This window comes from Alexandromys fortis, unplaced genomic scaffold, assembly GCF_014885135.2.
Source record: "Alexandromys fortis isolate MF-2015 unplaced genomic scaffold, M_Fortis_MF-2015_v1.1 scaffold_17, whole genome shotgun sequence".
NCBI classification, from domain to species: Eukaryota; Metazoa; Chordata; class Mammalia; order Rodentia; family Cricetidae; genus Alexandromys; species Alexandromys fortis.
In genome coordinates, this window is record NW_026067896.1 from 17,850,536 (window position 1) to 17,863,264 (window position 12,729).

Here is a 12,729-nt window from a genome sequence, read left to right on the forward strand (position 1 = left end):
GCTCAGGGAACGCACAAGCCCTCAGCCTGAGCTTTTAGTGGCCATTATGGCTCCACATCTGGCCTCAGCCAGCCTCGCAGACACGTGGAAGCGTTGGGCAAGGCGGTACTCGGGAGGACCTAGCTTTTCTCTCCGCCAGAGGGCGCCACCTACTCCTCCTTGCCACCGTCTCATTTCCCATGAAGCCTACGAGCGGCCAATCAACGGACAGCCTCAATACCGCTTTCAAAGTCGGCGGGCCCTTTGCCCAATAGTCAAGCAAATGCCGGCCTAGCGTCAAGATTGATGGCTCGCTTCCCCAATCAGATTATAGATCCCGCGTAGTCCCACCTCCTGGGTGTGGGATTGACGACCCTTCCGACCAATTGGGGACGCCGGGTCGGCGGGTAGATGAACGCGAGTGTCTGTAATGGCGGAGCGTGGCGGGGACGGAGGGGAAGGCGAGCGATTCAACCCGGGGGAGCTGAGGTAACGGGCGCCCTCTTTCCTCCCATCTCGGCGCGCTGGCGTCCCAGAGGCTGGGGCTGGCCCCGGGAGCCCCGGGGGGCGGTGTGGGGACAGGAGCCGCGGCAGTGCGGGGCCGGCCGGACCGCGTGGGGCTGGCGATAGGGGGAAGGGAAGGCGACTTGAATGAGAGCCGGGCCGGGGCTGGGCTGCGGCCTCCTGCGCGCGGCGGGGCGCACCCGAGTCCTTCGGGGCCTGCAGCCCCGATCTGTGCGCCTCCGCCTTAGGCCGCGCTCCCCGGCCTGGCCTGGCCTGGCGGCCCCGGCTGGCCGCTCCCCTCCGCCGCCCTGCCCGACCGGCACTGCCCGAGCCGCCGTGGCCTCCTTCACGCCCTCCGCGGCTTCGCGCCGGCTCGGCCTCCCGCTCCCCCTTCCTCAGCCTGCCCTGCTTTCCTCCGGCCCTTGTTCGCCATTCCGTTTCTTTTGTGAGGGTTCGAAGCCCCGACCGTTTGCTGGGCCGCGACGGCTGCATCTTGAAAGCGCTCTCTTCCCCCCGGATCCTCACCCCGGCTCTGAACGGGTTGCAGGCTCCGTTCGCGGGCCAGAGGCGGCGCCAGGCCTGTCACTCGTCCCCCCCTTCGTGATCGAGGGGACTTCTCAGAGGGGTTGGGGTGGTAGAACGGGTAAAGGTTGGAATGGTGGACCCAGGAAGTGGCTTGATGTGCCTGGGTCCCTAGCCTGCCACCTCGCTCTTTGCTACCCACGCGTTAGCCCTACAGAGACAGTGACCTTCTTCCTCTGGGACCTCCTCTTTCAGTGCCTGTGCAATCCGTGATTAAAGTTTGGTCGGAGTGACCGGGAAATACCGTCTCTTTGTAGGTGGTTTTTGAAGAGAAAGAGGTGACTTACGTTTTTCTGTCCGTACATTTTTTTTTTTTTAAATGTAAGGGAGAATTGCCATTTCAGATACTCAGCTCCCATTCTGAATCGTGCCGTTTTCCCAAAGGAAAACAGCAGTGTTGGTTTCGAGGACTCGTGTTTGCTAGAGTGAGGACTGAAACTTTCTAAGGAAATGGAGATTAGTCTTGCTTGGAAGAAAATAATGGCTTTTGGGTCCAGAATGTCACACACACACACACACACACACACACACACACACAAATTCCCCTCTTTGGCAGAAACAAGGTTTTGTCTTATTTCTGAGGTGAATCTTGACCCCTTTTTATCCCCATACGTGTGTAATGAATGGTGGAGTGCGTTTTCAGGGTCTTCCAGTATTAGTGATAGGAAGTTTATTTTTGATTGTGGTCTCAAGAGGTTACCTTAGCTGGTCTCAGTGTCTTAGCAGAGCCTTGTGGAGCGTGTCTTCAACTTCACAGTTAGTAGTCCTGTGAACTCAATCCTGGTAGTCTAGACTCTAGACAGTATTGCAAAACTGATTTTTAATAAGGCTTTAATTAGATGGCCTGCTGCAAGTATTTGGTACCTTAGCTTCGTGGTTTCGAAGTTGCTTATGGATCTGCGTATGGTGGCAAATACTTGTTAATCCAGCATTCAGGAAGCTGAGAATGTTAGGTTTCAGGCCAGCCTCGATTCCTGTGACTCTTTCTCCTTGCTTTGTAGATAACATTGTAGAGGGTTTAGCGCTGCTCTAGATTTATGATAAGCTGGCTGCTTTGATGGCTGAAACTGGCCTTTGTCTTGTATTTGCATCCCATATATGCTTCATAATAGTGTCTATCATAGAGTCTGAGAAATTCAGTGTGTAGTAGGAATGTGGTAATAAACCAATATTGAGATATGGTTGCTTTATTCTACTACACTTATTATGCAGTCTGTGACAGTTACTGGCCTAGGTCCTGGCAGTAAAGGAAAAAGCCCTCTATTCCCAAAGACCTTCCATTTTAATTGAGGCTGGTCAAATTTGAAAGGAAACTGACCCCATCAAATGAGGAACCATTCTACAGGTGTGAAGCATTGTGAAGCTAGTTGGCTGGGCTGGGACGAAGTCTTGGGTCCCAGCTAATTGATTGTTTCCAATATTTGCTGCCTGTGTGTAAGTAGGTAGCATCTTTAGTTCCTTGCTCATTTGACTAAAGTGTTTTCTCTAAGGATTTTGCTTATCTAGATAGATTACTTCTAGAAAAATATATTTGTATTTTTCAGGATGTCCTTTTGAAAAAAATTAGACATTTTTTTTCTTCAGGCACGTAGACTTCCCCCAAAATGTTGGGAGTTGGTGGGATCTTAAGTCGCTTGCAGTCCCTGAAATTCAGAGATCCAAATGTCATTCTCTGGTTGAGGGCCCTGAAAGTTACTTGCAGACAGTTTTGTGCAGGGGGCTTTGTTTACTACTAATACTTAGGACAAGGTACCCCAAACCTGGATTTCCTTGCTGGTGAAAACAGGAATGAGAATACTCTGGCATTACTATAAACTAGCCGCCGTAACAAGCTACTTTTTTCTTTGTAAAGATGGCATTAAACTCACTTGAGTTGTAAGAATTAAGAGAGTACAGAAAATGCCAGGTAACCGTGCTGGTGAAGAGGAAGTGCCAGCTCATAGGCACTATTAACAGTGAGCGCAGTTCAGTGCACTAAAAGAGCTGGCCCAGTGGCAGTAAAGGTCAGTGGTGGAGGGCTTCATAGCATTTGCTGTGCCTAAAAGAGAAGGCCCGCGAGACAGACCCTAGAGGTGGGGAACAGGCTGAGGTGACATTTGGGCTGAGTCTGAATAATTAACAGTTGGATGTGGGAAGCACATGCCAAACGTGGGAACTGTAAGCATAAACTTCAGCTTAATAAAGTTGATGTATTTGAAGATCAGAAATACTGGAGTCTGGAAATGCCCACAACATCCAGATAAGAGCAGCCTGATAGTAGCTGGGTAGTAACAACTGACATTAATATCAACAGCAGTAATTTAATAGCATGGGACACAAATGTTAATGCAATAACAGTACTGAGTGGCTAGTGCTTTAAAGCATACTGGTAGTTGCTCTTCCAGGTGCTTCATCTGTTATCTAGTCCTCTCTAGGCTTGGGTGAGGAAGTGTTGAAGATCTCAGGACATAGTTTGCATGTAACTGGCATCAGAAAATAGTAACCTTAGGCTATTGCAGCAGGAAATTTTAAACAGCTTTTAAACAGAAATCTGGGAAATTAACTAAGTGCCTTATTTATATAGGTGAAGCTCTGAGACATTGAGAGTAATTGAAAGTGCTAATACAATTTTCTGTATGTTGGCTGGTACCTTAAATTGTTTCACAGGGTTATCTCATTGAGCAGAACTGTGGGGTAGCTTTCATTTGCAGTCTGCATTCATTTCTGCGGTAGGAAATTCAGACTTGGAAATTAATGTAACTCACCTGATGAACAGAGCGGGTATGGCTTCATGGTCCTAGAGGCTCAATGCATGCTTTTTTTTTTTTTTTTTTTTTTTGGTTGTTGTTGTTGTTTTTTTTTTTTTTTTTCAAGCCAAGGTTTCTCTGTAGCTTTGGCTGTCCTGGAACTAGCTCTTGTAGACCAGGCTGTCCTTGAAGTCAGAGACCCGCCTGCCTCTACCTCCCTGAGTGCTGGGATTAAAGGCTTGCACCACCACCACCTGGCTTAAAGCTTGACTTTAAGTTAGGGTAGGAGATGTGAATTCCAAAGAAAGAAATACTGTAGGTTTTTTGAAAAAGGAAAAGTTCACTAAAAGAATATTTGATATTAAGGTATTCATTTTTGTTTGTTTTTTGAGACAAGAGTTTCTCTGTGTAACAGTCCTGGCTGTCCTGCAACTTGCTTTGTAGATGTACACCAGGCTGCCTTCACACTCCCCAAGATCCACTTGTCTCTGCCTCCTGAGTGCTGGGATTAAAGGTGTGCACCATCAAATAGAAAAACCAACCTCCACTCCAAAGAAAGAAAGAATATTATTGTTAATCTAGTTTTTTGGGTATGGAAATTTAGATTGTGTGTAATGTACAGACTTAGTTTAGCTACCTAGAAGATCTGAGTAGGTGCTGTAATTGACTTTGGCAAGTTGAAGCTTTATAAATAGGTTTTTTTTTTTTTAAAGTATTTATTTAGAGATAAGGGTCTTGGGTTGCCTAGATTGTACTCAAATTTATGATCTATTGCCCCCCCCCCAATATCTCACTATGTAGTTTGTCCGTCTGTCCTTCCTTTTTTTTTTTTTTTTTTTTTTTTTTTTTTTTGTTTTTTTGCAAGGTTTCTCTATGTAGCCCTGGCTGTCCTGGAACTTGCTCTGTAGACCAGGTTCATCTGAACTTGCAAAGATACTCCCGCCTCTGCCTCCCAAGTGCTGGGATTAAAGACCTGCATCATTATGCCTGATCTACCTCTGTCTTTGAATAGCTAGGATTGCAGGCAATAACCACCATGTCTGGCAGTAATAAAAATAATTATTGTAGGTTCTGTGTCTCATCCTTGTATGGTAGCTTTTGTATAGTATCACTAAAGTATTCATTGGTTCGTATGAGTAGGATTTTTTGTTTTTGTTTTGTTTTTCTCTGTATCCCTGGCTGTCCTGGAATTCACTCTGTTTAACAGACTAGCTTCAAACTCATAGAGATCTGCCTACCTCTGTCTCCCAAGTGCTTGAATTTAAAGGTGTGCACCACTATGTCTGGCCATATGAGTATTTTTTTTATTACTTATTTTTATTTCATGTGCTCCGGTGTTTTGCCTGCTCGTATGATTGTGAGGGTGTTGTTGAATCCTTTAGAACTGGAGTTGAAGAGAGTGGTGAGCTGCCATGTGGGTGCAGGAATTAAACCTCTCAGAGCAACCAGTGTTCTTATCTGCTGAGCCATCGCTCAACCCCTCAAATGAGTATTCAATGGGCCATACTGTGTCTAGACCTGGCAGTGTGCTGGGGAAATGAGTGAACAGAATCCCCTGAAAGGGCTTAGAGGACATTGACATTTTAATCATTTTAATTCTTGCTTAACCACTGAACCAGCTGTGAGGCCTTGGCCACAGATACATGATAGGATAACTTTTGTGTGCCCTAGTCCTTACCGTAAAATGGGGATAATGGCGGTGTTCACCTCATGTTCTCATAGAAGTATTACTAAACCAGCAGTATTTGAAGAGCATAGCATACTCCTTGGCACCTTATCACCACCTCTAGGGATTTTTTTTTTTTAATCACTCGAGGCAAAGGTTAATAATAGTACTGTGGGTTTTTTTGTTTTTTGTTTTTTTGAGGCCGGGTTTCACTATGTTGTTAGCCCTGGCTATTCTGGATCTCACTATGTAGAACAATCTGGCCTGCAATTCAAAGAGATCCGCCTGATTTTGCCTCCCGAGCTGGGATTAAAGGCGTGCACCACCACCACCTAGCTATTTATGACTTTAGTTATTTACTTAAATGCCGCGGAGAGACTACACTGAGATATTTGGCCATAGCTTGTGGTGGAGGGTGCAGTGAAGGGAAGGTGCACAATATTTGAAGTGTCTTAAGCTACTTATACTCTCTTCTAATAAAAAGAAAATTCTCGCTACATAATATTTTTTGTGTGTGCCTTGATGTCAGGACACTTGCAGGAATTCATTATCCTATCATGTAGATCCCAGGGATCAAACTCAGGTGGTCAGCCTTGGCAGCAAGTACCTTTACCTGCTGAGCCATTTCACCAGCTCCATCCTCCCTTAAACACTTGAATCTCGGCACTCGGGAAGCAGAGGCCATTCCAGTGTACGCAGTGAGTTAGTTCTAGGACAGCTAGAGCCATGTAGAGAAACCATGTTTTAATAAAAACAGTTTAAAAAGCCGGGCAGCGGTGCTGCGCATCTTTAATCCTTTAGTTCTACCTTGCGGATCTGGGGAATCAAACTTAGGGCACCAGGCTTGGCAGTGAGTGCCTTTACCTGTTGAGTCTTTTCACTGCCCAAAACATATATTTATTATTAGATTGAAGTTGTATACGCTTGGTTGGAATATGTGGGGTGTTCCTCTCAGTCATATCCTTAGACAAGGTTAATTATGATAATCTGGTATTGCTTAATTTTCTGATTTGCTTTTCAGTCTACCTTATGACTGTATGTACTGTTGTGGGAAGATATTTTAAAATCATCTAAATTTCCTTCCTCATCTTCATTCACATCTCATTTTACCATGCAGTTGCAAAATAATGGCTTTTCAACTATTGCTTGCACTTGAGCCCTTTAAAAATTGCTCTAGTTCAGTATTAACTACTTTTGTAGTTTTGAGAAACTCTTCACTGTTCTTCCATACAGGATGGCTCAACAGCAGGCCTTGAGGTTCCGAGGCCCAGCTCCCCCACCAAATGCAGTGATGCGAGGCCCGCCACCTCTCATGAGACCTCCTCCTCCTTTCGGCATGATGAGAGGCCCTCCACCACCACCCAGACCCCCCTTTGGACGGCCTCCTTTTGATCCTAATATGCCACCAATGCCTCCCCCAGGAGGAATACCTCCACCCATGGGCCCACCACACCTCCAGGTAAAGAATATACAGATTGCCATTTCTTGGTTGGCATCAGAATCAATTTTATATATAGATTTTGTCTTAAAAACTTGATTCTATTTGTTTTTGTTTAAAGATTCTTCTTTATGTGTATGAGTTTTGCCTACATGTATGTATATGTATGGAAGCCAGAAGCGTGTATCTGATACCCTAAATCTGGAGTTAAAGACAGTTGGAAGCCACTGTGTGGGTGCTGGAAACCAAGCCATCTTTCCAGCACCTAAAGATTTTATTTCATTTTTTAAATGTTTTAATTTTTTGAATGTTTTATATTTTAGTGTGGGGGGTAGGGGAGGGTATCCAATGCCTTCTGATGCTGGAGTTAACAAGCAGCTGTGAACCACTGGACATGGGTACTGGAGACCATGCTTAGCTTCCCTAGAAGAGGAGCAAACATTCCTAACTATTGACTCTGTTCCTGTATTTTTATTTTTTGGAGACATTTTACTGTGATTCTCCTGCCTTAGCTCTTAAATATAGGTGTGAGAGATCTCATCTAACAAAAATTCAAGTTTTCAACTTGTACTATAGAACTATAGAAAATGACACTTAAGGAGACGTGAAGTTATTAATACGGGAGGTCAGCAGGGAGTTAGTTGGGTGGTGACAGAAGACCATTAACACACCTGCCTTGATGACTAGTTTATGTTTATCCTCAGTAACTGGGTTCTCTTCTGTAACCTGTCTGCTGTGTGAGAAGACTTTCACATCTTAATGTACTGACTGGAGGATGCTTCTCTTTCATGGCTTATGTTGCTATCAAGTATATAATAGATGTAGATGTATAAATATAATATTGAATAATTGTCCACTTCTCGAAATGATCCGGGGGTAGAATTTGGAGAATGAAAGTAGATTTAGATTTCAGTTTTTTTTCTTTCTTTTTTTCCCTCGTGATGTACAAAGTGTTTATTTTTCTTCCTTCTTTTTTCCCTTTCTCTCTCTCTCTCTCTCTCTCTTTTTTTTTTTTTTTTTTTTTTTTTTTTTTTTNTTTTGAATTTGATGGGGACTTGCTGTTTAGCATAGGCTGGATTGGACTTGAATTTACTGTGTATCCAAGACTGGCCTCTGGGTGCTGGAATTGTTGACATGCACCACCATATAAAATATGCTAAACTGATATTTAATTGGAGGCTTATCTATAAGTGATGTGGCCTTATATTTACTTGAAGTTACAAAAATCCAGTTTTCTAAGTAGTGACTATAAATTTACTATATATACATTTGATCTAGTGCAGTTGATTTAAAACTATTAGTTGACTATTATTACAATATGTAGTCAGTAAGTGTGCTCCTCTAGTAGTGGAGTGACATGTCTTAAATGCTGTGATTCTGCTTTTGGTCTTGATGGATAATTGTTTTGCTTTACATTAAATCCGCTGAATTATTTGTTGCTTAGGGTTCATGGGACATTAGGGTAGATCTTTTATAAATGGAGTCTGTTGGTCTATGTATGGAACAGAAACAAGTGGGGTAGAGGATACTTTCAGGAAAGTGGGACTCAGTTCCTTGTCCAACTTAAGTTGTTTTTGGTAATTGAATTTTTATATTACATTCAAATTATAGACATCTTTTTATCCTTGTTCAAAATGGCAGTCCCAATATTCATTTTATTTTTACTTCTGAAACTGATGCATAGTGTAAACTTAGTTGATCAAAGAGTACTTTATTATGCTAAAGTTACCAAGCCCCTAGGTATCAGAAGCAGCAGCAACTTCTCTTGCTTCAGATGCAGCTTTGTATGAGATCTTGTTAGTAGTCACTGATGACAGAGGAGGAATTTTCAGGTTCTGTGGACTCTGTTATTTCTAAGGTTTCCACTAAAGAGTAGGATGAGAGGCTCATGCAGGGGTGTGATTCCCAGTGCCAACACCAGACCAGAATAAAAGAAGCCTGAAGATAGAGTGGACAATTGTTTTCTGTATTTGTGACACTCACTGACATTTAATATTAGTTTTATTACTATTGTAGGAAAAATAGGATAGGAAAATACCTATATAGCTACATTTTTCTTGAAGTAAATAATGAAGGGTTATTGCTGTGTGATTTTGTAAAATAATGTTTGTTAGTAGCTACTGTGAATGAGTTTAGGTCATTGATAAGCTTAGTATTTAAACATAGGGACTTGGGATATAGTTCAGGAGTAGAATAATTGCTTAGCATGTACAAGGCCCTGGGTTCAACTCCTACCACCACAAAAACAAAACATGGAAAAAAATCTCCAGAACATTCTAAAAAGTCAACTTTTTCTCTTTTAAAGCAATCCAGTGTATGAAAAATACAATGAAATATAAAGAACAAAAAGTTTACCCATGATGGTATAACCTAGAATTAGCACCTATCAATATTTTGACATTCTTGTTACTAATCATTTTTATTAAAGATTAAACATTTTTCTTATGCAGTAGCCAAATGTATTTGAGCAGACAACTGTTTGCTTTTATAGTTCTTTGCTTATGTGTAGAGGTATAATTTAATAATAACTTGGAGTTTTATAAGTGACCATATTGTTCTTATGTATTCACAGAGACCACCTTTCATGCCTCCACCCATGGGAGCCATGCCTCCTCCTCCGGGTATGATGTTCCCACCAGGAATGCCTCCTGGGACTGCTCCTGGTGCCCCAGCACTGCCTCCCACTGAGGAGATATGGGTAGAAAACAAAACTCCAGATGGGAAGGTAAATTACAAACATATTCAGCTTGTTATTTCTATGGTGCCAAAGTAGTGAAAATTTGATAGATTGAGATTGTAGTACTTCTGTTCATTAAGAATGAGCCTCCAGCAGGGGCTAGACTATAACTCCAGAAGAACTGGCTGCATTAGATTTTGCTGGAGTTACAAGGTTGCATGGAGGCTTGTATTTTAAATGATGTACCACAGATTCTCTAGACTATCTTTAGGCATGGGAATCATTAGCAGGGCTCAGCGTGTAGTTGAACTATAGTAGCTGAGACTACGGTGAAAGAATATAAAACTAACAGAGAAGGTGCCTGAGGTAAAATGTGACCTGAGGGAAATGTACCTCAGCTTACCACAGTCCTCTTAAGGAATGAAACTATGTGTGCTTCATTTTCTTCAGAGTAGAGTGGTGACCACACTTAAGTTTTTCTAGCAGCATGCTTACCTGAGCCTAGAGGTTTTCTGTGGGGTTTTTATTAGAGGTTGGTCATACAGTACCATTAGTCTGGCATTTCCTAAAATCCCAGACTCCCAGAAGGAAAAGAGACTTTCAGCTTAGCTGCATCATTTGCATACACAGTTTAGGCACAGTGCATAGCAACCTCAAGTCCAGTTCTGAACATACTAGTCAACGGCCAATATTGTCAGCAAGGCTTTCCTCTATTTGTAGTCTCAGGCCTTCTTTGTTAACTTCCTTTGCAAAATACTATATTAGCTTTCCTTTCTATTTTATAGACACATAGACTCATATGAGTATTTTGTAACCTTCTCTAAAGTTACTTTAAAAATCTTTTAAGACAAAATATAGTAACATTATTTGTAATATCAGATATTGTGATTATCACTTTCCCCCATTCCTTTGCAGGTTTATTACTACAATGCTCGGACACGTGAATCTGCGTGGACCAAGCCAGATGGAGTAAAGGTTATTCAGCAATCAGAACTGACACCTATGCTTGCAGCCCAAGCACAGGTTCAAGCCCAGGCACAGGCCCAAGCCCAGGCCCAAGCCCAGGCCCAGGCCCAAGCCCAGGCCCAAGCTCAGGCCCAGGCTCAGGCCCAGGCGCAAGCTCAAGCCCAGGCCCAGGCACAAGTACAAGCGCAAGTGCAAGCGCAGGCAGTAGGCGCCCCCACTCCTACAACCAGTAGCCCAGCTCCGGCAGTGTCTACTTCAACACCATCGTCCACCCCATCCTCTACGACAGCTACCACAACAACTGCTACTTCGGTTGCACAGACAGTATCAAGTGAGTACTGTCCTGGTGTGGGTTTGTATTTGGGGTGTAAAACCAAATAAGTACTGTATTCTGAAAAGGTAATTTCTGGCATTACCTTTGATAGTACTTAAAATGTTTTGACATTAAAATTTCTGAGTTAGAGAAAACCAGGCATTTGAGTAGACATACTCTTACTTGCCCAAGTGTAGTTCTTGAAGTTAAACTGTAAAAGTGTAGCTATTTTAATTGACTAACACTAGTGACTAGGGAATTACAAAATTGTGTTCGACCTTATTTTATAGAGTTTTTAATTGAGACTTGAACAAAGGTCAACAAATGAGGACTGATGTGGTTTATGGGATTGGCAGGGAAGTTCTGAGGCAGGACAGTTTATATTGGTCAATAGACTGCGTGAGAGCAAGCCCAGGGGATGGATAGTTTTAAAAAATCAGACAGATGTTCTGGAATGTTCTTTAGGTGCTAGGTCTGGGTGAAACTGAAGTGAGAAGGCTGTTAGTAATTTTACTTTTTTAGAGATTGTGGGCCCTGAGTAAGTTATTTGTAAATGTAGGGGAAACAGTAAGAAGGAAAAAAATTTCAAGTATATAGTTACATCCCAAGACTTAGAACTTTAAAAAATAAAAATAAAAACAAGAATGTATACATACCACATAAGGGCTGAAGAGGGATTTTTTTTTTTAAACAACTATTCTGTATGTTGGTGGTCTCACTCTGGAAACAGACTGGGCCAGAACTCTTAAAATAATCTTGGTGTGATCATTGTTACTGCATTGCACTGACTAGATTTCCTTATATGGGATATTCCTGTTGTTTTACTGTCTGGACAATGGATGAGAAAAACAAGCCACGTATTATACTTGGTAGCTTCAGAAGGTTGGGAATCAGTAGTGTAAAAAAATACTGAAATATACAATCATAATGGATTCAAATTTGAGTATACCTTATTGAGAAAGTAAGGTATGTGTATAGGCATATATGTCCTCCTCCTCTCCCCAGCCCTGGTGATGGAACCCAGGGCCTTATGCATACTAGACAAGCACTCTACTGCTTAGCAATGAATCCCGCCTGGAGAGTTTTTTAGACAAACTGGGGGAAATGTATGAAACAGGAAAACATAGATGTTTTATAAGATGTAAATGGAAGGAAAGTTGTGCTGCCTAACTACGTTGTGATCTTTAGCTTATGGTTTTTATGCTTGAGTGTCCCAGGCCAGTGATGTATGGAGTTCATGGTGATAATGGGAGCAGGGTATTAGAGGCAATATAGCTCTCTATGGAGCCTCCTGTTGCTTAAGGTCTCTCTGATGGCTTGGGAAGGATGGTACTTTGTTTGCTTTAAGGAGTGTGGTTATGTAGGTATTTCAGTTGTCCTGTGTATGCTCCTTTTTCTGAGTGCTCCAACCTTTGCTTCTGTAATTGTCCTGAAAGGACCTTTATTCTCAACATAAGATAACAAAGTCAGTGCTCTTTGCTGCTAGAGTGCCAGTTTTTATGTTGTGTGTGTGAGTTTTCTGGTGCTGTGGTTCTAGTCTCACTATTTCTCCACCTTCTCTACATGGTCACTTGTCTTGTTAGAATCCCACCCTGGGTTAAAAAGCATGAGTTGAGATGTAGCGCGTTGGTAGTTATTTAGCACATGGAACTCATAGGAACTTATTGATTGGCCTTTCTCCCAGGTTTCCCTTTGACTACCCTGCTGTGGAAAGATGAGTGCATACTATTGCCATCTCCTTGATTGTAATCTTTTCTGCTTGAACTTTGATGTCCCTATAAACTCATTTTCCTGGCATTGCTGCTTTGGAACATAATTTTAGTAATATGAATACAAGTAATACTTTAAAATTAGTTCTGTAAGCTAGAGTATAGATCT

At 42.5% G+C, this 12,729-nt stretch overlaps 1 protein-coding gene across 6 annotated transcripts in view; it reads left to right on the forward strand.

The window, feature by feature from the left end:
- The first annotated feature begins 348 nt into the window (after positions 1-348).
- The window catches only part of Tcerg1 (transcription elongation regulator 1), a 51,932-nt gene continuing 39,551 nt past the window's right edge, over positions 349-12,729 (forward strand). For 5 of the 6 annotated variants that reach the window (XR_007595297.1, XM_050161604.1, XM_050161619.1 and 2 more), the window contains exons 1-4: positions 349-468; positions 6,691-6,916; positions 9,468-9,620; positions 10,488-10,869. Coding sequence is in view for 5 of the 6 variants with exons in the window: in XM_050161604.1 (XP_050017561.1) it covers positions 410-468; positions 6,691-6,916; positions 9,468-9,620; positions 10,488-10,869 (820 nt within the window). In the remaining variant the exon portion in view is untranslated. The remainder of the gene's footprint in view (positions 469-6,690; positions 6,917-9,467; positions 9,621-10,487; positions 10,870-12,729) is intronic. The other variant, XM_050161609.1, reaches the window with a different exon arrangement.